The sequence below is a fragment of the Dipodomys ordii genome, unplaced genomic scaffold (assembly GCF_000151885.1).
Source record: "Dipodomys ordii isolate 6190 unplaced genomic scaffold, Dord_2.0 Scaffold47, whole genome shotgun sequence".
Classification (NCBI taxonomy): Eukaryota; Metazoa; Chordata; class Mammalia; order Rodentia; family Heteromyidae; genus Dipodomys; species Dipodomys ordii.
In genome coordinates, this window is record NW_012267263.1 from 7,968,828 (window position 1) to 7,993,190 (window position 24,363).

The 24,363-nt window shown below is 41.0% G+C and overlaps 1 protein-coding gene across 1 annotated transcript; it reads right to left on the reverse strand.

The window, feature by feature from the left end:
- Positions 1-42: 42 nt before the first annotated feature.
- Mfsd9 (major facilitator superfamily domain containing 9) lies at positions 43-21,998 on the reverse strand. The gene is made up of 6 exons (XM_013019755.1): positions 21,798-21,998; positions 16,790-16,877; positions 14,224-14,267; positions 9,041-9,170; positions 5,818-6,027; positions 43-1,183 (listed from the first exon to the last, which is right to left on the reverse strand). Exons 1-6 carry the CDS (start codon positions 21,960-21,962, stop codon positions 402-404), a joined length of 1,419 nt encoding a protein of 472 aa, XP_012875209.1. The 5' UTR covers positions 21,963-21,998; the 3' UTR covers positions 43-401.
- Between the last annotated feature and the right edge of the window lie 2,365 nt (positions 21,999-24,363).

Genomic DNA, 24,363 nt, shown 5'->3' on the forward strand with positions numbered 1-24,363 from the left:
ACTTCTTCTCTCCTTCTGCTTCTGCTTCTTCTGCTTCTATGCTATTATTTTAAACAACATTTTACTTCTTCTCTCCTTCTACATATCATGGCTTGTCATTCCACCATTTCTCTCTCTTTTTGATGGCAGCTTTCTTCCCTTTGGTGGCTCGGACAAGAGGAAGGGCCTTTTAGGTAAATCATAAATATGGTCCCTGCTAGTAAAGCTGCTCTAATTGTGACTTTTCTATGGGTCACTGTCACTGTTGATGGTCCCACAGGCATAACTGCACAGCTGAGGGCTGAGCACACCCTCCGGGGCACTGTTTCCACCCACTCTTTCTGAAATGCTCTTGTAGTTATGGCCTTTGTCCCTGATTTCCACACTTCCAACTTGGTTTCTTTATGCTGTCCCTATCCATCCTACTCATGCTTTAATTTACCACTCCTGTCACCACTACAGTGAGGTGTATTTAGTGACATTAAGAAAATTGCCACCATGGCTAAGACACCCCCTAGGATGGGGGGACCACAGGGGCTGACTACCTGGGCCACTCCTGAGAGAAGAGGAGCAATGATTCTGGCTACAGCTGTCACAGACTGCCCCAAGCCGATGACAGTGCCACTGGCCTGGGTGCCACTCATGCTCAACTGGAGATCGGTGACACAGGTCCTGCCGATGGTGGTGGAGAAAGACAGAAGCGTGGAGGAGAAGACAACCACAGCCATGGTGTGGGCCGTGGCGTAGAGTAGCAACAGCATACAGGTGAGAGTACTCGAGTGGAGCAGGACCCTGTGTGAGTTGTGCTTGTACAGACTCAGGATGGGCCCCAGGGTGAATCCAGCCAGAGCCCCCAGGGCGCTGCTATAACTGATGAGGTATCCTGTGGTCTTGGGCTGCACCCCAAAGCGATCTTCCAGGGCCAAGACATAGTTACTATAGTACAGCATGACTGCCACACCCATGAGCAAGCGCACGAGAAATATGTGCCACATTTCAGAAAACAGCAGACTCCGTATGTCCTGCAAGACTGACGGGACTTGAAGCCGGGGCTGCTTAGCAGGCTGTTCATTCTTGGTGGCCATTGGGATGGTGGCTGTTCCTTGTAATATCTTTCCCAACAGTGTGTGTTCCTTATTCATTCTCAGGCCATTCGTTGAACTGTTGAGTTTTGTTTCACTCCAAGGCAATAACCAAACGAGACCTGTTAAGATGGTACAAGACCTGTCAAAGTGGGCCAGAAGCTCTGAATTCCTAGATCACACAGGGGATCAAGCAGTTAGGTGCACAGACTACTAATCTGTATTTCTGCACATTTACTAATCTATGCTTTCTTTTTAGCTCAGTTTTTCCACCATTTCCACAGGTCTTCTATGACCTAACAAGCGCAGCAATGGATGGCTTTTACCTTTAAAATACCCAAACTATATATACAATACAATCACTTTCTCCTCAGCTCAAAATCTTGCAATGGTTTACTATAACCCACCACTTCATTATGAAACTCTGATAAATACATTTATGCTTGAATTCTTCATCAACTTTCTAATTCGCTACTGATCCATCATCTGCCCAATTATCTATCCATTCAACATCCATCATCTATCCAAACATTCACCATCCATCCATCCATTATCCATATATCATTCCATCCATTCATCCATTTCATCCATTATTTACAGAGTTCTTCTTAAGAGCCAAGCTCTGTATTAAACACTAGGAATACATTAACAAAGAAGACAAAGAGTCTTGTCTTACACAAGTCCTGTCCCAAGAAAAAATGAATATAAAAGAAGTCCAAACAAGTAAATAGTCATTGGATTACAGTGAAATGGCCATGTTGGAGGAGGCATGAGCTGCTATATGTAGCCTTGGCTTGGGAGTAGACAGGGACCTTGCTAGCATTGACCATCAATAATTAACACCTGCTTGGACTCTCCCTTCATCAGGACTACAGGGGACACTGTTCTCACAAATCATGACTGCTAGCCTCAATGAAGCAGGTTTGACCACCACCCAGATAAATCCCACCCCTACTCAACCCCCATGATTGAAATGTTCTGTCTCTGCTATATTTGTTCTATGTCATGGTTATTCAATTGTGTGTCATATTATTTTCAGCAACCTCATTTGTGTAGGTGGTTTTTCCAAATATTGTATAAGAGTATCAAACCAGGAGCTGGTGGCTCATGCCTGTAATCCTAGCTACTCAAGAGGCTGAGATCTGAGGATTACAGTTCAAAGCCAGCCCAGCAGGGAAGTCCATGAGACTCTTATCTCCAATTTACCACCAGAAAACCATAAGTGGCGCTGTGGCTCAAGTGGTAGAGTGCTTGCCTTAAGCTAAAGAGCTGAGGGACAGTGCCCAGGTCCAGAGTTCAAGCCCCACGACTGACGAAAAATTAAAAAAAAAAAAAAGAGTGTCAGTCACAAACAAGTTTATGACAGAAAACTGACCCAAACAGAATACAGATGTGAATGTTTTACCTGTCCATATTTTCAAAAGGGTCCTTGGATACTTTACAGAATCTTGAGGAGGTTGTGGCTCACGCCTGTAATCCTAGTTACCCAAGAGGCTTAGCTCTGAGGATTTCGGGTCAAAGCCAGCCCGGGCAGAAAAGTCCTGGTGAGACTCTTAACTCCTAAACTAACCACTCAAAAATCAGAAGTGGCATTGTGGCTCAAAGTGGTAGAATGATAGCCTTGAGCAAAAGAGCTTGGGGACAGTGCCCAGGCACTGAGTTCAAGCTCCACAACTGACAATGATAACAACAACAACAACAACAACAAAAACAATGGAAAAATGGTTGCTGATGGGATAAAAATCAAGAGTAGTAGATGGTGCCAGTAAATACCAGCTACTATCCTGTGAGTGCTCATGGCACTCAGGTAAACTGCTTATTATTTAACGTTCTTCCAGTTTATTGTTGCTGTGCTATTGTTACTGGCTTTTATTTTGCTTTATTTATTTTTTTGCTTTGTAGTGCTGGGAATAGAACTGAGGACCTTGTGAATTCTAGGCAAGTATTCTATGACTGAGCTATACACTCAGTTCTCTTCTGGCTCTCATGACAGGGCTATGAATTATTTTGTTACCCTATATTAGGGATAAAAATGAGCAAAGTAAGAACTGAACTTCAGTCTGTAAGATCCTCAAGTTTGCATTCTTAACCAGAAGGTCAGAACTTAAAAGAGAAAAATGATGTGAAAAAGCTTTCTCAAGCAAAGTGGCAGATCAGAGCAAAGATATGAAAGCTGACAGAGTCAGGGGACCAAGGAAAACAGTGGTGGTCACTGGGGAGGAAAAGATGTCAAACTAGAAGGAGTAAACAGCTTTGCATTCTATTGGCTGCACGAGGTGGCAGCCTCTGAGCTCATCTGAGGTCTAGCCCTGAACAGTTGAAGCCTGCCTCCATCTAGATTTCTTAAGAGGAAAAAGTAAATCCCTATTACTTTCAGCCATTGGAGTGGGGAACACCAACAACTATTCAGGAGTGGATTACTAAGAGACAACATCTACTCAAAGGCTTGAGGTAGGGCAAATATTAAGCAGCACTATCCCAGAAAATCAAAACTACTGTAGAACTCCATAGTAATTGTTTGCTGATATGTTCATTTTCACCTTTCAGTGATGTCCCATTCACATGCCATTCTTTTTATGTGAAGATACTGGCTGCACCCATTGATCCTGTGTTTGAAGTGATTTTATCTAGATTTTATTCCCATACATCAGGCTTGCTTTTTTGACTGAGGTTATACTTGAAGAAAATTATAATGAGATCCAATGAAAACAGAGATTAAACTCATAAATTTTACTTCCTGAATCTGATATCCTAACACAACATGAAATTCACTGTTCAACATCATGTCTTCAATTTGAAGAGTCCAAGTTGCAGTGAAGTAGAATTAAGTATACAGCTGAACAGTATGAGTTTTTCTGTTTACAAAGTTATTTACCCAAGGATTGGCCGTGCATAGTCCTCTGTGCAAAGAGGAAGAAATGGGCTTTGACCACCTGGCCTGAATCCAAGAAGCCCACAGCTCAGAAGGTATTCTTTCATTCATTGAGTAGTATGGACCACCTGCTATGGGTCTGGCCTATTCTGTGCAGATCTGGCAAAATCAGATAGCTTATTCTGCGTGTGTATGCTTACTCTGTGTGTGTGTGTGTGTGTGTGTGTGTGTGTGCGCATGCGATTATATGTAGAGCAGGGAGACCAAATAGAATAATTAGAGATAAGAGTCTTACAAAGTAAGATAATAAAATTTCAGAAGTTGGGGCTGGGAAGGTGGCTCAGTGGTAGAGCACTTGCCTTGCATGCCTGAGGCCCTGGGTTCAATTCCTCAGCACCACATAAGCAAAAAGAAAAAAACTGGAGGTGGTGCTGTGGTTCAAGTGGTAGAGCGCTAGCCTTGAGCTGAGGAGCTGAGGGACAGCGCCCAGGCCCAGAGTTCAGGCCCCACAACCAGACCCAAAAAAAAAAAAAATTTCAGAAGTACTGTAAAAAAGTGAACTATTTTAGGCTGAATGATCAGAGAGAGGATAGGAAGCAAATTTGAGAATTGAATGATGGGAAATCAGTGAGCCAGTGCAGGCAGAGAAATGAGCCAGTATAATGCCATCTTTGAAAGTCAGCCTGGCATATGTGAGGCAGACCAGGAAGGCACTTGGCAGAGTGGAGAGTGGGTGGAGCCTTCCATCCCCTTGTGGTGGCATGACATTTGTCTTTTGCCAGGATGGGAAGCCACTGCAGAGTCTGTGTCAGGGTGGTATAGTCTTTTGTTGTTGTTACATCATTATATATAACATTATATATATATATGTATATATATACATTATTATATATATAACATGATTAAAATTTTCAAGCAACACTTTAATAACAAAAGCAGCTCTTTTCATTTAAATTATAGCTGAGAATATACATCATGATGAAGCACAGTCTTACTTTAGACCATATAAAAAATAAACTCACAATAGATTAAATGCCAACACAAACCCTAAGACTGTAAAACTTCTAAAAGAATAAAGGAAGAAAGAAATTTAAAGTTAGCCTTCACAATGAGTTCTTAGATAGGAGAGTCAACACACAGATAACAAAAGCATAAACAGATATAAGAAGTCCACCAAATTTAAAAGCTACTGTGCAGCAAAGGAAATCATCACTGAAATGAAAAAGCAGTGTTTGAATGGGAGTTATTTGTAAATCTAATACCTAATAATTAATATCCAAAATATGCAGATAGTCCCACACATCAATAACAAAAAAAACCCCAAACAAACAAAAAAGAAAGCAAACAAAAACATGTGCAAGACTAGAATAGAGTCAAAAGGTGTATTGAACCTCACTAAGAATCAAGAAAATACAAGTTAAAACACAATCAATCACATGTTACCTCTCATCCTTGTTAGAAAGGTTCTTATTTTAAAACAAAATATGTAAGTGATAGTGAGGATGGAGAGGGAAGACAGCCCTGGCATAGAACTGTAGGAAATAAAAACTGGTTCAGCAACTTTGGAGAACACCAGAAAAGTGTGTGGGGGGAGGGGAGGGGACACTTGAACTCAGGGACTGAGCACTGTCTGTGAGCTCTTTTGCTCAAGGCTAGTGGCCTGCCACTTGAGCCATAGCTCTACTTCTAGCTTTTTGGTGGCTAATTGGGGATAAAAGTCTTACAAGCTTTCCTGTCCAGGCTGGCTTGCAATTGAGACCCTTAGATCTCAACCTCCTGAAGAGTGAGGACTATAGGTGTAAGCTACCCATACCTGGCTGACTTTCTTGATCAATGAATCTGTCTCCTTATAGGTAGATTAGTCATGCTTAAATGTCAACTTACCAGCATTGAGAAGGAAGACTGAGAAACAGGTGAAGGCTGTAAGATAGAATCCACCATCTAATTCAGTGAGATATCCACCAACCATGGGGCCCAAGATGAAGCCCATGCTAGAAGCTGTATTGAACTGCCCCAGCACAAGTGGCCGCTCCTTCTCTGCAACCAGATCAGAAAGGAGAGCCCTGGAGATGGAGAGTGTGTGTTTAAAAATCCCTGCAAAGGAAAAAGAAACAGAGTCTGTAACTTCTTCCGCAGCAAAAGGACCTCCCTTGTGATCCTCACTGTCCTAGAGGGAGCTCTGACCTACATTTTCTTTGAACCACTAAAGACTGAAGAACCTACCCCCACTGTAACTGGACTCTTGGGCTAGTGTCAGAGCCATGCTAGGTCACCTTGTATGTACTAGCATGTCCGGAATCTTGCAGCCTGCCTGCCTCTTGTCAAGATACTCTCTGTCACTCAGCTGCAATCATGATAGCTTCTCCGTAGATACGAGTTATTGTTCTTTATCCACTCACTTGATGAACAGCATGTCTACTGTACATCTAACATTGACAGTGAACTTAGGGTAAAAGCAACAAACTAAGGTCAAGAAAGCAAAAAGTAAAAACCAACCCAAGACAGCTATGCCTGCCTTCACACAGCCTTAGTTTTCATTTGGGGTAAATATAGAGTATATATTAGAAGGTGATAAGAGCTATGGGGAGAAATAGAGCAGGTAAGAGGACAGGGCATGGGCAGAATCACTCGACCCATACCAACTGCTTTCTAATTGAAAGATGCTCACAGATTTGTTGAACAAACTGCCTGAGAGCCGTGGCTTGCTTTTGTAGTATTCCTGGTTCCTGGGGATGTGTTTGACCACCCCCTCCAATACCCAGACACCCAGTTAGGGGATACATATGTTTGTATAAAGTTGGTAGACTATGGAAACAGGCTGTTTGTGAGCAAGAATTCGACACAAGCTGAACTGGGATGTACTACAGTGGCTATTGCACCCATTCTTATAAACAACAGCACACTGCACAGCACGGCGCTGCATGTCTTGCTCTGCCAAATTACTCCTGGGTCTCTTCCTAGCTCTGTCTAAAAACTAGTGTGCATTTGCCAGATAGCCAAACTCTTTTAGAATTAGGAAGAATCACTCACTCTTCCTAGATGTGTTTGCTTAAATATGAGAAAGGGCCAGGCTGGAAGATGATTCCCCAGGGGTCTTACAGGAACAGTGTGATTTTTCTTTGACACATCTATGTGGGATTCACCTTATACATGCTGGGAAAGAAGACCATGGAAAGAGTAGCCTGTGAACAGCCTAGATGAGAATTCTTATCATTTAACAGGTTGTACGTGCAAAACCAGCTTAGGCGCAGTCCAAGTCAGGGACAGAGGATCAGAATTTACAACGGAGTTTGCACAGCAGAATCCTAGAACTACTCCAGACTCCATCTTGTTCATGACCTCCAAACATCATGAAGGTCACATGGGCTAGGAGGCAATTTTATGTATAGCTCCCCCTGTTGGCACAGGCCAGGATATCCATATGACAGAACTATTACCCCTTAGACTAGACTCATTTCACACTAAACAAAAACAGTTTAATGATTCCCATCTATCTCTACCCATTTTGTAACAAAGCTATGTTCTCATTCATCTCCCTCATCAGTTTTCTATGGAATTAGGAAAAGTATATACCACTGATGATGGGGTATAGGAGGTTAGTACTACAGAAAAATACATCGCCAGCCAAATCAGAAACACATTCTACATCCAATATCAGAGGTGCATGGAATGCTATTAATTGTAGATCATACATGGTAATGGTAATAGAGTTTGTTAGGATCATTAGGTACATTTAAGCCAAGACTCTGTAGAGCATTTTTAGTCAACATAAAAACATACAATATGGATTTTGGCAGGTGAATGCAACGGATTTTCAGGGTAAATATACATGTCATAAATATGGTATGAAAATTTCAAATGAGCAGTTCACTGATGGTATGTTAAATGATTTAGCATGAATCTACATTTATGAGTGGTGTTAATTTAGAACAAACAGTTTAACTGAATATGGGCTGTTATCCAGTGCTGTAGACTTGTGGATCACGGTAGCAAAGTCTGTCCATACTCTAATAGGTAAAAAAAGAAACACTGAAAAGTATTGCTTAAAAAAATACAAGGTGTTTTTTTTTCCTTTCATGCAATTGTTTCTAACATATTTATAAGATGATTTCTATGTTGCTTTGTATGTGCCTCCCCCACAGTATAACCCCTGCTTTCACTGTATTTGATGTTGGTATAATTTGTGGAGGGGAAGGGAAAAAACAAATTGTTTAACTAGGGATACAGGTGGACCCATTGCAACAATGAGATGTACAAGTCGTTATGTCGAAAAATGAACTTTACAACTTTGGTGGGGGACGGGGGGAGAATTGGGTGGGGGGGGAGTAAGGGAAGGGATGGGAAGGGGAAACAAAAAGTAGGCAACAATGCTTGATAAGAAATGTACTCATTACCTTGCCCATGTAATTGTAACTCCTCTGTACGGTATTCTCACAATTTAAAAAAAAATACAAGGAGGGAATAAAAGCTATCCACCCATCGGATACCTAAGGGTGCTATTTCCAACAATAGGAAAACTCTTTCAGTAAATGCAAAGAAAAACAAAAAAAAAATGAGTTAAAATGTTATAAATAGTCAAGCTGAACAGAAAACCAATTCATTAACTGTTCTATTGTAACTTTAGATTCTCCCTTCCCCTAACCAGCAGCCAGATTTCCAGAACACTACAAGAAAGCTAATGGCTACAAGAAAGTTTATAACATGAAGCCCTGTTATAAAAACTAAAAGGTCACAGAGAAGGCCTGCTAATCATAGTCCTGGCCAGACATATAAAACATTCTTTCAATCTGAGTGAAAAGTCAGAGGATGACTTGTCACCGTGGTAACAAGTGTTGGACACTGACAGTCTTTGGGGGATTCTGGACTCTGTCAAGTTCAAGGTTTGTAGCTTTAAACAAGTCAGCAGAGTATCTGTCAATGCTAAGAACTATACTGCATTCGGTGTGGCCATCTTTATACTTCTGTATGTAAGGTCTCATCAGAAAGGCCATGTCAAGCAGGGATAGGTTTATGTGTAGAATGAGAGGTTTATTTTCAATGAAAACACACACACACACACACACACACACACACACACACACACACACACACACAGCACAGAACTTACCCACAGGGACTCTAGCCAGGGCAAGCAGGAAGACATTGGTAGAAACTCCAAGAAGAAGATACCCCAGGGCACTGAACAAAATGCACACCAACAAGGAGACTCGTCTTCCAACTACATCACTCCAGCAGCCCTGAAATAAATAAGAAACAGAAACCTGCAATGACCACCACCATGTGAGTGCCCAATGCAGCATGACTCAGTGAAAAATGCCAGGAAATCTAATGTAGGATCCTTAGATGGTTGAATGTTGCACCAACTGCCAGAGAAGTTACTTTCTCTGATCATCCCACAATGTGAGTGGGAGAATCACATTGTTATCTCTGTCTCCAAAACAAAACCTGATGATCTGGTAGCTCAGAATTAGATGGAGAGACCCAAGATCTAGATGAGATATAAAGTATCAGGTTTTTCTTTATTACCATTGTATATAACTAAAGTCAGAAACTATGTTTGTTGTTGAGAAATTCAGAAAATAATAAAAAACAAAATGAAGAATTTAAAAAAGCACCTCATGATCCTAAACTTTCACACTGGATATTTTAAAAAAACAGTCATCTAATACTGTTTTGTTTTTTAAAAAACTTGCTTTTTACTTACCAGTATAATTTCAATATGACTGTTTTTCTGTTTTTACCATTTTTTAAATCATATCTCATGTTCTAATAATTAGAATCTATATATTTTAGGTTTTTGGGGGTTCTTTTCAATTTGTCAAAAGCATAAATAATGCCATAATAAGTACCCTCACAGCCAACTTCCTGTGAATGTCCTTGAACAAGCCCTAAAATAAAGTGGGAATACTGGAACTTTTTGCTCCAAAGATAGGCATATTCATGCATTGGCATGCACTGATGGTATTACTTTCTAGAAAGATCTACAATCCCATAGCAGTGTAACTCAGTCTGTTTCTATACATTCTAATATTGAACACATCTGCAAAAAAATCCACAAGTTTGTTAAGTGGAATGTATTAAACTAATTATTAGTTAATTATTTTGGCCTTACTGAGGTTTTAAAGTCTGCTATGCAGAAACTCTGGAGTGGTATGCTTTTCACATGTTAATCTGTGCACACTACTCAAATTTTATCCAGAGCAGCAAGCAGCCTGATGGACCTGACAGTTGTAATGCCTGTACCTGGGAGTCTGACCTGGCACAGACTCCCTTCTACATCATTCCTTCATCAAATCAGGATTGGTGAGACCGCGGTGGGTCAGAATGAAACTTGCTCTGCAAGGAAGGCTACCTCTCAGTGGTACCCACTAGGCAGGGAGACAAAAGCAGAGTCCACTGGAAGCAGAAGCTGAGAAGCACCTAAGGGAAGAACGAAGCAAGCAGGGTGCATGTGGAAGACAGAGGGCACAAAGAGGTGAAGGTGTGCTGCCTGGAGTCCTGACATGCCCCAGGGTGGGTAACAAGATACTGTTGGGATGGAAGACAACAAGGGAGCAGGCCCCCAGCCCACTCTTGCAGCTTACTCTTTACTAAGATATTCTCCACATCTGATAGCAGCACACTCAGGTGAGACAAAAACAAGCTTTGTTTAAATGCTGAAAATGAGACCTAGGAGTACAGGAAGCCACCAGGTGAGCATCTGAGAATATCCTTTAGAGGGTGGGCTATGGTGGCTAAGTCAGCCTTTTTCTCCTCCTCATTCCCTTCTTCCTGATGAGAACTCCCCAGGACGCTAGATATTAGACAGCCAAGAGGATAGATAACCGGGGCCTAGTCTTCTTGTGGCAACTCAGAATAGTCTTGGGTGTGGCAAACTTCACTTTTTCTAATTACTCCTGGAAGGTGTTTTGTTACCATTATTTCCAGCTCAACCGGAGAACCTTCACCTTGACCCACTTTACATACTGAAGTTCAAAGTGAAGCTTTGTTCGAAGAAAGTGTAATTGTTTTAAAACAAAGCCTGTTCATTATTATAACAGCAATGAAGCACTGTCTGAAAAGAGTCAAGGACAAGGTCATTGGTGCTGTATGACCTTTGATAACTCACAGCTCCTAAGCGAAGTGTTGGTCTCAGTTCTGGCTGAGACTTTGTCTGGGAAGTGACTGAGGCCACCTCCCATTCTCTTCCTGTCTCAGTGAAAAGCCACATTTCCCTACACTTTCCAACTTACCATGGAAACTCTGCCTGCCCGGCCTTCCTTGCTAATAACCAACCATACTTGTTCATGTCCATTCTTAATTGTTGCTGGTATGTATTTTCTTAGGGATCTAAAAGCTCTCCCTACATAAGGATAAAAGCTGTCACTTTCTCAAGTTCTTTTATAAGTTGTTCTGAAGGTAAAATTTTCCAAAATATGGTTATCCTTCTACAAATCATTATTGCTTGCCCAAATTTCCATTTCAGTAGATTTTAGAAGCACCCCTCTTCCCCATCTTTCTCAGTTCAGCATCTTTGGGCTTTTAGTTACTAGTCTTCACCACACAGTGGAATAACACGGTAGTCATGCTCTGGGCCCTGAGCCAAGCTGAATTCAACTCTGAACACCAGTCATCCAATATGCCAACACGACCTAAACGTAGTCATCCACCTCTCTAAGCTTCAGTTTGCCTATCTATAAAATGGGAATTCTATCTGCCTCAGATTAGACTCCCCCTCAATATTTGATGCCTAAGGGGGTCAAAACCAGGTGTCAATACACCAGAGAGTACAGTAAATGACTCTTTTAAAAGATCTATAACCACCCTGACACTGGTTACTATGAGGAATAAGTGATGTAAGCACTCAGAACAGGACCTGAAATACAATAAGCACTTCATAACACTAATCATTTTTATGAAAATACATATACTTTGAAAAAAATTAACCAAAGTTATCAAAACAGGTTCTTACAAAACTTGGAATAAATAAAAGATGTATTTAGCTAGAGAGGGAATATTAATTAGGTATTTTTTTCTATCTGAAGAATTTCTAGGGGAACTTTTCATTAAACTCCAGCTGTAAGATATATGAAACAGGTTGTAAGCAAAACAAACAAACTATAGAAAGGAACAATTTGAGAACAAGAGTAAAGTCAGAGTTTGCAATAAAAATTCACATTCAGGGGCTGGGAAGGTGGTTCAGTGGTAGAGCGCTTGCCTTGCATGCCTGAGGCCCTGGGTTCGATTCTTCAGCACCACATAAGCAAAAAGAAAAAAGCCGGAAGTGGCGCTGTGGCTCAAGTGGTAGAGTGCTAGCCTTGAGCTGAAGAGCTGAGGGACAGCGCCCAGGCCCAGAGTTCAGGCCCCACGACCGGACCCCCCCCCAAAAAATTCACATTCATAAAATGCCCATCATATAGTAGTGACAGAAATCAATCAATCAGTCATGCCTAGCTTTTATCTAAGGAGTCCAGGGTCCAGAGGGAGGTCAGAAAAGTCCTGCATGATCAACATGCACTCTGGCCTACATGTAATATATACATCAACCACTCAGAGAGTGTGTTTCAAATGAAACAGAAAAGGTCTTTGCTGAGACACAGTCCACATCATTTTCCCAAGTATATGAAAGACACATTCTGCTAGTAAGTGTAGTTCTTTTCAGTTTAACTGGACTTTAGTCATCCATATATATATATATATATATATATATATATATATATATATATACATATATGGTTAGGAGGGTACTGAGGATTGAACCCAGGATCTCATGTACACACTCCACCACTAAGTCACACCTTCAATGCTTCTTATACCAATAAAGCAATGGCAGATGGCTTTTAGAAAAAACAAACAAAAAAAACCCCAACAAAACATGGATCGGGGTCTGGATGTAGAGATTAGGTGACTTAGTCAAATTATTTAAACTCCATGAAACAGAAATAATTCTTCCTAGACGAAAAATAAATACAAAGTTTCAGTGAGACAAAAATTGGGATTATTATGCAAGTATAATATCTTAAAGACTTTAAAAAAGCTAAAGGAGTACCTATTTGTTCATTTAAGAGTTCATTGTGTAGAATCAGTGGAAATTCTTTTAAAAGAGGGGACAGGATGAAGGAGAGTGATGGAGGCTATGATAAATATATATATAATATACATTTACTTATATATATATATATTTTATATACAGGAATTTACATAAATATAAATGCCACAATAAAATTCCCTATACAATTAACACATTAATTAAAAAGATTGCATTATTGAATCTGAATTTCTTTTTACAAATATATTTTATAAGGTAGCAATTCCAGGAAAATACAGGTATGGAATATCTACATTATAGTCACTGAACGTGAAGCTGCCCAGAAATTATGTAGACCAGTCACCCATCATTAATCTTTGACAGCAGATGGACACTCCTACTGAGATGCTCTGACTCCTGGTCACTGAGGTTTCAAGACCAGAGCGGCCACAGGAGACTGTGAAAGGAATAGAGAAGAGCAGTTGAAGGTCTCTCAGTTTCAAGTGGACAGAAGTAGTGAGTGGCCAGATCCTTGGACCTATCTACTCCATGCTATAAATATACAATCGACCAACAGACCACTCCAACGGTCCATCTATTCATATAAGTCTGATAAATAAGAAAGCATTTAGTTCAAGATGCAGAACACCACCCAGAATCTTAGAAATGTAAATGGATAAAATCATCACCAATTAAGTTAAACAAATAATAAAACCAGTAGTATATTTTATTCCTACTTTTTTCTCTCTCCAGTACAAAGGAAGAGTATGTCACAATTTAAAACTTATTCTCTCCAGGTGTTAGTGGCTTATGCCTGTAATCCTAGTTACCCAGGAGGCTGATGTCTGAGGATCATGGTTGGAAGGCAGGAAAGTCCATGAGAGTCTTATTTCCAAACACCAAAAAGCCAGAAGTATAGGTGTGGCTCAAGTGGTAGAGTACCAGCCTTGAGCAGAAAAACAAAATGAGAGTTGAAGGCCCACGGTTCAAACTTTAGTACTAGTGCATGCACCCGCACATGTGCATGCGCATGCACGCGCGCGCGCACACACACACACACACACACACACACAAATTGCTCTCATCCAAGATCTAACAGTGACTCAGTGAGCTGCCCTCAGAACAAGACACTGAACAAAAAAAGACAGGATATTTCACTTGATCTAACAATCTAGCAACACTATCTCTAGTTATTGACATTTCTAATTGTTGACATCTTCAATTTTATGGGATGATCTTAATACATATACAATTATGTTCTTTCCAGATGGAAGGTAACTTACCATAAATGTGCTAGAAAAGAGTTGTAAAATGCCATAGGAGGAGCCTGCCCAAAAAAAAAAAAAAACCGAAAAAGCCAATGTCAGTAAAAGCAGCTAGAACTGTCACAAAAATAAGTATGGTAACAATAAGTTAGAAATTGGAAAAGGATTATAGGGAAGAGGCCATTTTCAGAAAAGGAAATTTCTTTACATCTTTTACATAAATTGGAAGAGAATTATAGTACTACCTTTTAAAATAAAAGTTATTTGAAAGTAAAATTGAACGTACGAAGAAAATAAAAGCAAGGGTCAACCTTGAGACTCTGAGAGGCACCTTTTTCTGTTATGTGAGAACTGTGAAACCTTTCTTCTAATGTTAGAAAGAACACACTAAGGCGAGGAGAAATCAGCATCACAGAAAAATTAAGAACAGCAATAGCGGGGTGAATATGATCTGAGTACAGAGCATACATACATAGAAATGTTACGATGAAACCATTACTTTACACAACCAATATGCACTAATAGTTGAGTATGTGGTGCACACCTGTAATCTAAGCACAGGAGGTTAAGGAAGATCTCAAGAGCTGCGTCAGCCTGGGCTACATAGTGAAATCCTGTCTTGAAGAAAAACAGAAAAGAATGTATGCATGAAATAAGGTACACAGACACATCTGCACAAATGTATATAAATATATATAATTTGTGTGTGTATACACAAATACATCCATAAACTACATTTAAGAAAAATAATGGCAACAAAAAAGAAAATGCACGCTATAACATTGTGCTTCAATTTTATTTAAAAACTTCAAGGTTTACAGAGCTCTTACATTATTATGTAACAAGTCTCTTCCTTTCCTTAAAAATCTATATGCCTTAAAGTTACATGTATTATATGTCTAAATCATAGACAGACTATATGTATGAAGTGTTTATTCATGATATATGTATTTGAACATATATTCATACATATGAAGTCCATTTGGATTGAAAAGATTCTAAGGTACCATCTTTTCTAATCACTATTATGAAGAAGCAATCATTGGATGACTTCTCCAATGACTGATTGCTTGATAGGGATATTTAAAAGTTCTTGTCTGAATTCTTCATTTGTGTAATTTTCAATTCAGCCATCTCCTTCCTTCCTTCCTTCTCTCCCTCCCTCCTTTCCTTCTTTTTCTTCCTTCCTTCCTTTCCTTCTTCCACTTTAAATTTAAGTTTACATGTTCTTTATTTTCAACAAGTGATAAATAAGATTCTGCTACTTCTATATTTTCATTAACAAAGTATTCCTCTCTTTTAAATATTTCCTAGATCATTTAAGAACTACTTTGAAGGACTTTGGCCATATAGTAATATCTGCTTTTCTCTGGGATAAAAATAAAGTGGTCATTATTGTTATTATTATTATTATTATTTATTTTTGTTCGTCGTAGGGCTTGAACTCTGGGCTTGGGCAGTGTCCTTGTGCTCTTCAGCTCAAGGGCGAGCGCTCTACCGCTTGAGCCACAGTGCCACTTCTGGTTTTCTAGTGGTTTATTGGAGATAAGAGTTCACGGGGGCTGGGAAGGTAGCTCAGTGGTAGAGCGCTTGACTTGCATGCATGAGGCTCTGGGTTCAATTCCTCAGTACCACAAAAGCAGAAAAAAAACGGAAGTGGCACTGTGGCTCAAATGGTAAAGTGCTAGCTTTGAGCTGCAGAGCTGAGGAACAGCGCGCAGGCCCACAGTTCAGGCCCCATGACTGACAAAAAAAAAGAGTCTCACGGACTTTCCTGCCTGGGCTGGCTTCACGATCCCCAAATCTCAGCCTCCTGAGTAGCTAGGATTATAGGTGTGAGCCACCAGCGCCCGGCAACTGGTCATTATTTTGCCCTCAATCTATATACTTTTAGATGGTATGGTATAATTCAAAGTATATTTTGCAAGGGAAATACCAATCACGACACAGAATAGGACTTAACAAAGGTTGTGCACAAAACATTGTCCCCAAACATTCACTTGTCGAATTTGCAACTGACTAAGTAAGGACTACTGGTCTTAAGGATATCTCATTAATCATGGAACTAAATCCCAACCCCTGACACCTTCATAAATCAACCATGTCTGGATGGAATTTTTATGTTGAGAAAGATAATAGACTTCCTGCATAAGTGTGGAGCAGGAAGCTTGCAATGAATATGTTAAGGCTCGCCTAAATCCTTTCTTCCCAGGTGGGACTTCTGTAAATTGTGTCTTTATCTTTCACATTAGGTAACTGGTTCCTCCTGTAGGCTGGAGACTATAGCTCTCTTTAATGTACACAAGTAACTCCATGGAGAATCCCACTAAGTATCAGTGGCATCACTGACAGCCTGGGATGTGGAGATAACATCCACACTTCATTACTTTCCTGAACACCGGCAGGCAAAGACAAGAAGAACTATATTTGCTCCAGGGTTATATTTATCAATATTCTATCAATTCACTTTGTTTCATTTCTCACTTCCCTTTGGATACTTGACTAAAGATGGAGCCACGTGGGGCACTTAGTTCAGGGAATGTAAAGCTCAGTGCTCTATAATTGGGCAGCATTAGCCACTTACCTATTATTCCTGCAACGATGGGGCTGGCACCAAGGGACTTGGCATGAAGGCTCAGTACAGGGACAACCATGCTGACACCAAACAAGTCCTAAGGTCGAACAAACAAGTGTCTGCATTAGTAACTGCAGAATTTCTTGAAGTAGTGATGCTCACATTACAAAACAGTTTCAAACGTAAAATACCTACCTCCACTCCTAAGAAAACAAGTATCATCACTGTATTTCAGAGTTTGTCAGACTCATCAGGTTGAAGTCTTATGAGGGAATCGGAATAGTATACCTTGAAATAGTGGTCACACATAAATGTTTGGATTACCCTAACCTTGGATAGTAGTAAGTTTTACTTTTAGCTTTTTTTGTAATTTACCTTTCACATTCACAGGAGATAGACACTGGAAGCTCCTCCCATAACACAAATTCAAACATACAAGCTGGACAATGGTGTCTCATGCCTGTAACCCTAGGTACTCAGAAGACAGAGAGCTGAGGATTATGGTTCAAAGCCAGCTTGGGCGGAAAAGTCTGTGAGACTCTTATCTTGAATTAATCCGTAAAAATTCTCAAATGGAGACATGGCTCAAGTGGTAGAGCTCAAGACTTGAGTGAAAAAGCCAAGTCCAAGTAAGCAAGAGTGAGTGAAAGGCCCTGAGTTCAAGCCACAGAGTAAATAACCCACACTATTATGAAATAGCAAGTAGAGAGAGATGTCATATTCTTTGGTGAAACAGTATTGATGTAAAGATACAAATTGATTTGGAGTTAGAGAAGGCAAATAATGTGCTGGAACCTGTAGTTTATGGTGTCACAAGGTACCATGAGAAGAAAGCCTTAGGAACACAGGAGGGGCAGAAGCAGCTGATGGGTGACAAGGCCAGTGTTTTGCAGCTGAGTAACTGAAAAGGTACAGGCTGTGAGATCAAGCAGTTCTCTCTATCATGTGCAAAATATGTGCCCTGAGAAAGAAAGTGACCTAATGTTACCAAGTCCTGAGTGCTGTCATGTGTAGAGACACCTGCCTGATAGATCTTTGATGGCATTTAGTGACATAAAAAAGGGGCGACACATTCAAACATAGCATCGCTTTTCTTGAGCTCCTGGGTAAATACAAATCCTTTTTTTCCCCCTGGTATTCTGAATTCATAAAACCACTCATATTTATTCACTTTTCCTTTAGGTTGCATCCTCATTCTTCACACAGTGTTGTGTTGGAACTGTTTTAGGAGAAGAAAGACATATTGTACACATACAGTTTTTTATTCATAGGGCTTATGAACTTCACTGAGTTGAAAGGAAAAACATACACAAAAACATCTTTTGTTGTTGTTGTTTTTGTGCCACACCTGGGGTTTAAACTCAGGGCCTGGGTGCTATCCCTGAGCTTTTTCTGCTCAAGGATGGTGCTCCACCACTTGAACCACAGTTCTACATCCAGCTTTATGATGGTGAGAGATAAGAGTCTCATGGACTTTCATGCCTGGACTGCCTTTGAACTGTGATCCTCACATCTTCACCTTCCAGGTAGCTAGGATTAGTCTCAGAGTTTATTCTTTTGCTCCCCTTGTCATCTTGGTAGCTATGTACTCAAATATGAACTTGTACCTCCTTTGTTGGTCCTTTCATCTGGTCACTTCTTTCAACAGTCAAATATCTAATTCCTAGAACTACTGTTTATTATTTCATGTTTAAAATGACTTAAAATGTGTTTAAGGTTCTAAGACAATGGCTTTGGGCCTGACTGCCAGCTCTGCTTTGTCAGTCTCCTGGGGTTTATCACCTAAAAACTCACAGTGCAGTAGACACCTATCAAGTCTTCTGGATCTTCCAGAAAAGGAAATTCAATGTTATTTAAAAAAAAATTAAAATCCTCAACACTCAAATGGTTATTCTAAATAATGATGCAAATATGTATGTCAATAGGGTGAGATCTAAAAAGATAAGATAAATATACACTCACCAGCAATAGCTGATGATTGGTTTTTAGTTTAATACTTTGTGAGTCTGAAAATACTATCTTCTTCCACAGAGGATGGCAAGACTGTTATTTTCTATCAGAAAGCTCTGTTCTAAATTGTCTTTTCCTTTTCTATAATAGGTAATCCCTTTATCTTTTTGAATCCATAGCTTCTTTAAAACCACCATCTCTTAGAACATATTTTATGTGGAACTGGCTCTACTCTTGAAGTCATTCATAAGAAAGTCCAGTAAGATGGGACAACCCAAACAACAGTTTGTTTCATCATCACTGAAAACTGATGAATATACTAAAAGATATCAGGACCTTTCTCAGGGAAGGAACCCCACTGCTGTTTGGTTTGTGGGCTGAAAGCTAGTGGAACTAAAGAGAAATCTAAACAGTTACCTAGAGAAAAGAAGGGGGTGAAAACATAGATCTTGGACCCTCTTAGCAAACTAACCAAAATTGACCTACTCTGTCATCTTAGCTATCCCTAGTTGAAACAACTTAAAACCTGAAAGGTAAAGCCAAGATATTTGTCAAATGACTTTGTTAGCCTACTTTCCTTCCTCTCCCAATAAGAAACCATTTTCCCAAGAGTCTTAGGGGATCTTTACACGTCTAAATATATCAAAGTAGTAAATAGGTTGTGTATAATATTCCTTAGATGTTATCTAACAAGGAGAGATTAGTTCCTTCAAAGTTGCACACAACTACATACATCTTAAAGCTTTAAAAAATATTTTCCATAAAAAAGAAATTCCCTAGCAGGGCTCAGTGGATCATACCTGTAATCCTAGCTACTCACTAGGCTAAGATTTTCAGTTCAATCAGCCTGAGTAGGAATGAGACTCTATCTCTAATTAGCCACCAAAAGACTAGAAGTAGAGCTGTGGGTCAAGTGGTAGATTGCTAGTCTTGAGCACAAAAGCTCAGAGACAAAGCCCAGGCCCTGGGTTCAAGCCCTAGGACCATCACACACACACACACACACACACACACACACACACAGACACACACACACAGACACAGACACACACAGACACACACACACATACACACACAACCCTACTTTGGGAAGATCATACATTTTCCCCCAAAGATATTAAATGCTTGATGATTGTCTTGAATATATTGTTAAAATTATTCAATTTTATATCAGACTTGCTATATTAAACTTGCTGTTTGGCCAGTATTCAAAAACATATAAAAGGCTGCCAATATGCAAATATGCATCAGAAGGCTGAGCATAATGAATAATTTGGGCACTGTTCTATTTTGTTTTCATAAATGAAAACAGCTCTCTGTCTAGATGATGTTTGAGATTTCATCTGACAGAATTAGGTAAGGCTGGAGTAAGATTGGAGCAAGGATCTACAATGAGAATCTACCAGTAGTAGGTAGAATCTACTATCAGAAGGTAGTTGACAGATCATCACTTTTCTAAGTCTGAAATACCCAACCATTCATTTTCTTTGAATTCTGGGTGCTTACACTGCAAAGTGGAAGAGACAAATCCAGGATGAGGAGTCTGAAGGCATGTCAGGCTCTAGAGTCAAAAGCATGAAAGGTGGGGCTGGGGAAACAGGGAAGGAGGACCAGGGTGAAAAGCTAACTAGAGACTAAGATGTCTTTAAGAAGTTGCCCTCTCTCCATCTTACCTGGGTCTAGGAATAGACATTTGGTGCTTCAGGATCATTTTTGTTTGTGTCAGTCCTGGGGCTTGAACTCAAAGCCAGGGTATTTTTCCTAAGTGTTTTTTTCTCAAGGCTAGTGCTCTACCACTTGAGCCACAGTTCCACAACCAGCTTTATGGTGGTTAGGGATAAGAGTCTCATACTGGCTTTGAACTGCAATTCTCAAATCTCAGCCTCCTGAGTAGCTAGGATTACAGGTGTGAGCCACCACCAGCACTTGGCATGCTTCAGGATCTTAACAACTATTAATTCACCAGCGAAGTGTTGCCAACTGTTGCATATGTTACAAAGAGAAGGGGATTAAAACTGACTCTGTGCTCTGGTCCTACCTGAGGATGTCCTATCTGGCTTGGCTTCCTAACTCCTTCTGTTAGTACAGCACCACCCTGGGAGAAGTAGTAATACACAAAATAGTCAATTCATTTTTGCCAAGGTCAAGTGTTATCAGATTCTATCTGCAAAGCTCTCCTCCTATGGACATTTCAACTAGTCAGCACCTTCTCCAAAAGTGAATCCTACCAGGTATTTTTTCCAACCTAGGTGTGCTCATAATCAATGCTATTGATTATGATTTAGAGTGGGAAGGGGAAGACTGAGGAGGTAGATCAGGGTCCCTGGGGATTTCATGGTCCAAAATTATGAACATAAATTTCCTACATTTTGAGGAACCAGGAACTATTACAATATTGGAGGTCTACAACACCTTCCACATGGCAGTTGTTCAAAAGTTCCATGAATGACTACAGCACACTCATCCTTCCGAAGGTTTTCATTATACATGGGAACTGGCCACTTCTGGACCGAACTAGGACACGGACACACACACACACACACACACACACACACACACACACACACCAGTATAATGAAACAAAACTGCCGTGCAAGATATAAACATTCTACCTAAAGAAAGATGTACTGTATCCAGTGCATTGTAATTTCCTTTTATATTTTTCTTCCAAGAATCAAGTCCACCGGGAACTCAAACGAAAATGTGTCTAATTCTATCCAGGTGGGCAATTTTCCCTACCCCTGATCTGGGGGAGAGCCTATGTCAGTAAGGCACCACAAAGTTGGGCTTTCTCTGGAGCCTAGGCTGTGGGTCCTGCACCTGCCACAGCACTTAGCTCCAGAAGACCCCTCCAAGAGGGGCTAGCACACACAGCCAAACCCTCTTGGTTAGGAGAGGGGGGAGAGGGTAGGAGGAGGGTCCAAGGGTAAGGACCGGGCAGACTAACGCACCTAGTCCTGGCTGAGCTTTGCAAACCCCGGGACTTGAAGAAATCACGGCTCGGTCTCGGTCCTAAGTCCTGGATGGAGGGGGTGCCTGACCCTCCCGCCCCAGCAGCCGTACTCACCAAAAAGCCCACCAAGTAGACACGGAACAGGAAGCTGCGGGCTCGGACCGCAATGAACCCCGGATCCCGCATTGCCGCTCCTGGACGTGGCTTCTGCAGCGGCTCGGGGATCGCTGAGGCCAGCCCAGGAGCTAAGCTGGGGCGCCGACGACCCTCCTGCTCCATACCTGCGCAGGCGCGCAGCGAAGACGCCGCCGCAGCCCCTGGGAACGTCCCCAGCTCTAGCCACGCCTCCGACGCGCCAGCCACGCCTCCGGCGCGCCAGCCACACCTCCGACGCGCCAGCCACGCCCCTGCACGCTAGCCACGCCCCGCGCGTGCGTCAATCCTGACCCCAGCAGAAAAGACTGTGCACATGCAGAGACTAGCGAGTGTTCAAGCCTTTGAGCATCTGGGCTGTGTCAGGAAGGCGGGAGGAGGAGATGATTTGGAGTCTGAGGGTTTCCTTGTGTCTCAGTCCCAGAGAAACTTTCTGAACAAGTGGAGATCAGAGAGGTAGGCAAGGACAAGGGATCACGCAGGACCTAAAAGGGCCACGTCAGAGCTTTCGGGTTGTATTCTGACTGCAATGAAAGGAATTAAGTGGATGAGGGATGCCAAATACTGTCAGAATCATAGTTAATTGTGACTAGGTACTATCCCATGATAGGCAATAGTACACTTAACTATAGTTAATTAACAATTAAGTATAGTTAGGAATGCCTGTTTTATTCTGGAGATACAGCAGTAATTGGGATCCCGAGTCCTGCAGGGATATTTGTGGCCAATTTACTGTAGTATGGTAAATGGGGAACAGAAAGCCTACCAGAATATTATTTAGCTTTATGACAGAAGAAATCCTACAACTGGTATCTCAAACCCTGACTTGATTTACCCCCAAGTGAACAGAGTCACACCACTAAATTATTGGATTTAGTTAAACATAGAGGAGGGGAAGAATCCAGACTTAAATCTTCCTCCAAGCTTTTCTAGCCTTTGATAGAATGGCTGTGCTAGTTTTTCATCATATTCTAAGGAAATGCTTGATCTAATGAACTTATAACGAGAAAAGGTTTCTTTTGGCCTGAAGATTTGGAGGTTTCCATTCATAATAGTTGGGCCCTGTCACATCAGACCTGAGGCAGTGCTGCACACTTATCACTTCATGGTCAGGAAGCAAAAGAGAACAATAAACGATGTCTGTGGTCTTACATCTGCATCAAGGGCCTTTTTGAGGCATCAGGATTCCAACCAATATCCATGACTGTAGAAAAACAAAAGGGATACCCAAATTTGAGGAGAATTACTAGATAATGGTTTTGAATTGACACTAATTCTTGGGGCTTCACAATGCTACTGTGTTTTATCAGTTCAAGGAAAATTTTATGGGGAGATCCTAATAATTCCTCCAGAGTCAACGTGTGTCTCAGAGAGCTCAAAATCCACATAATAAGGTTGTGGTTGTGGATACATTTTATTGCACAACAAAGCAATTTGCATGAGACAAAATATGAATGCAAATAATCACAAGTCTTCCTACAATGCAGTCATAGGTGTGATTAATTTATCTAGCAATGAGCTTCAAAACACATGGCAACTGTTATTAGAAAAGCTCTGTAGCACTAGAATGGTAGAGATTTTATCTGGGGCTGGTTATCCAGGAACCTTTCAGCATCTATCAAAACTCCAGACTCCTAGAAAAAAAAAAAGAAAAAGAAAAACTACATCATTTGTACATTTAGGCACAGTGAGTCACCCTTACAGGTTAGGATGGGAAGAATCCTCTCCAAATCTGAGTTTGTAAATACTATCCCAAAACAATATTTTAATGACTGGGGACATAGCTTAAGTGGTAGAGCACCTGACTGGTAAGCCCAAGGTTGCGTTCAAATTCTAGTACCATTAAAAAGAAAAGCTAGTTTTCAAAGGATAGCAGGTCTATTATGTCCTTTATAGGAGGCTAGAGTTGTCAGGTGATAAATGAGACCTTATCTGAAGCCTGATTCACAGTGGGCCCAAATAATGGATTGACTTTTGTGGGGGGGGGTCAGTTGTGGGGCTAGTGTTCTGGGCTTAGGTGCTGTCCCTGAACTCTTCAGCTCAAGGTTAGCATGGTATCACTTGAGCCACAGTGCCACTTCTTGTTTTCTGAGTGGTTTATTGGAGATAAGAGAGAGTCTCATGGACTTTCCTGCCTGGGCTAGCTTTGAACCAGGATCCTTAGATCTCAGCCTCCTGAGTAGCTAGGATTACAGGCATGAGCCACCGTTGCCTGGCAGATTGACTTTTTTAAGTTCCTAAGTGTATAATTGGAAAAATATCCTTAAGCAACTGTCAGTATATGTGAAGACTCGGGGTCTATGTTGAGGGGGCAGAATAATGCAGGCTTCAGCCTCAGGATTATCTGAGGACTGTGTTTGGGATTAGAAAAGCTCTTGGAACTCCAGGCTAGAGAGGGAAAATGTTCTCTCTCCCTATCTCAAAACACATGTCACAGACTCCTGGGAGCTGAGGAAGTAGCTCTTCTGCTTGCTTAAGCATAGATGAACAGCTGGTCAAGCATTTTCCTGAGATTGGAGAAGTGGTT

Coding starts and splice junctions, on each gene's coding strand:
- Mfsd9 (XM_013019755.1), bottom strand. CDS start 21,962: ATGGAGCAGGAGGGTCGTCGGCGCCCCAGCTTAGCTCCTGGGCTGGCC. Junction 14,268..16,789: donor CATCGTTGCAGGAATAATAG/GTAAGTGGCTAA, acceptor TTTTTTGGGCAG/GCTCCTCCTATGGCATTTTA. Junction 6,028..9,040: donor CCTGGCTAGAGTCCCTGTGG/GTAAGTTCTGTG, acceptor TTTCCTTTGCAG/GGATTTTTAAACACACACTC.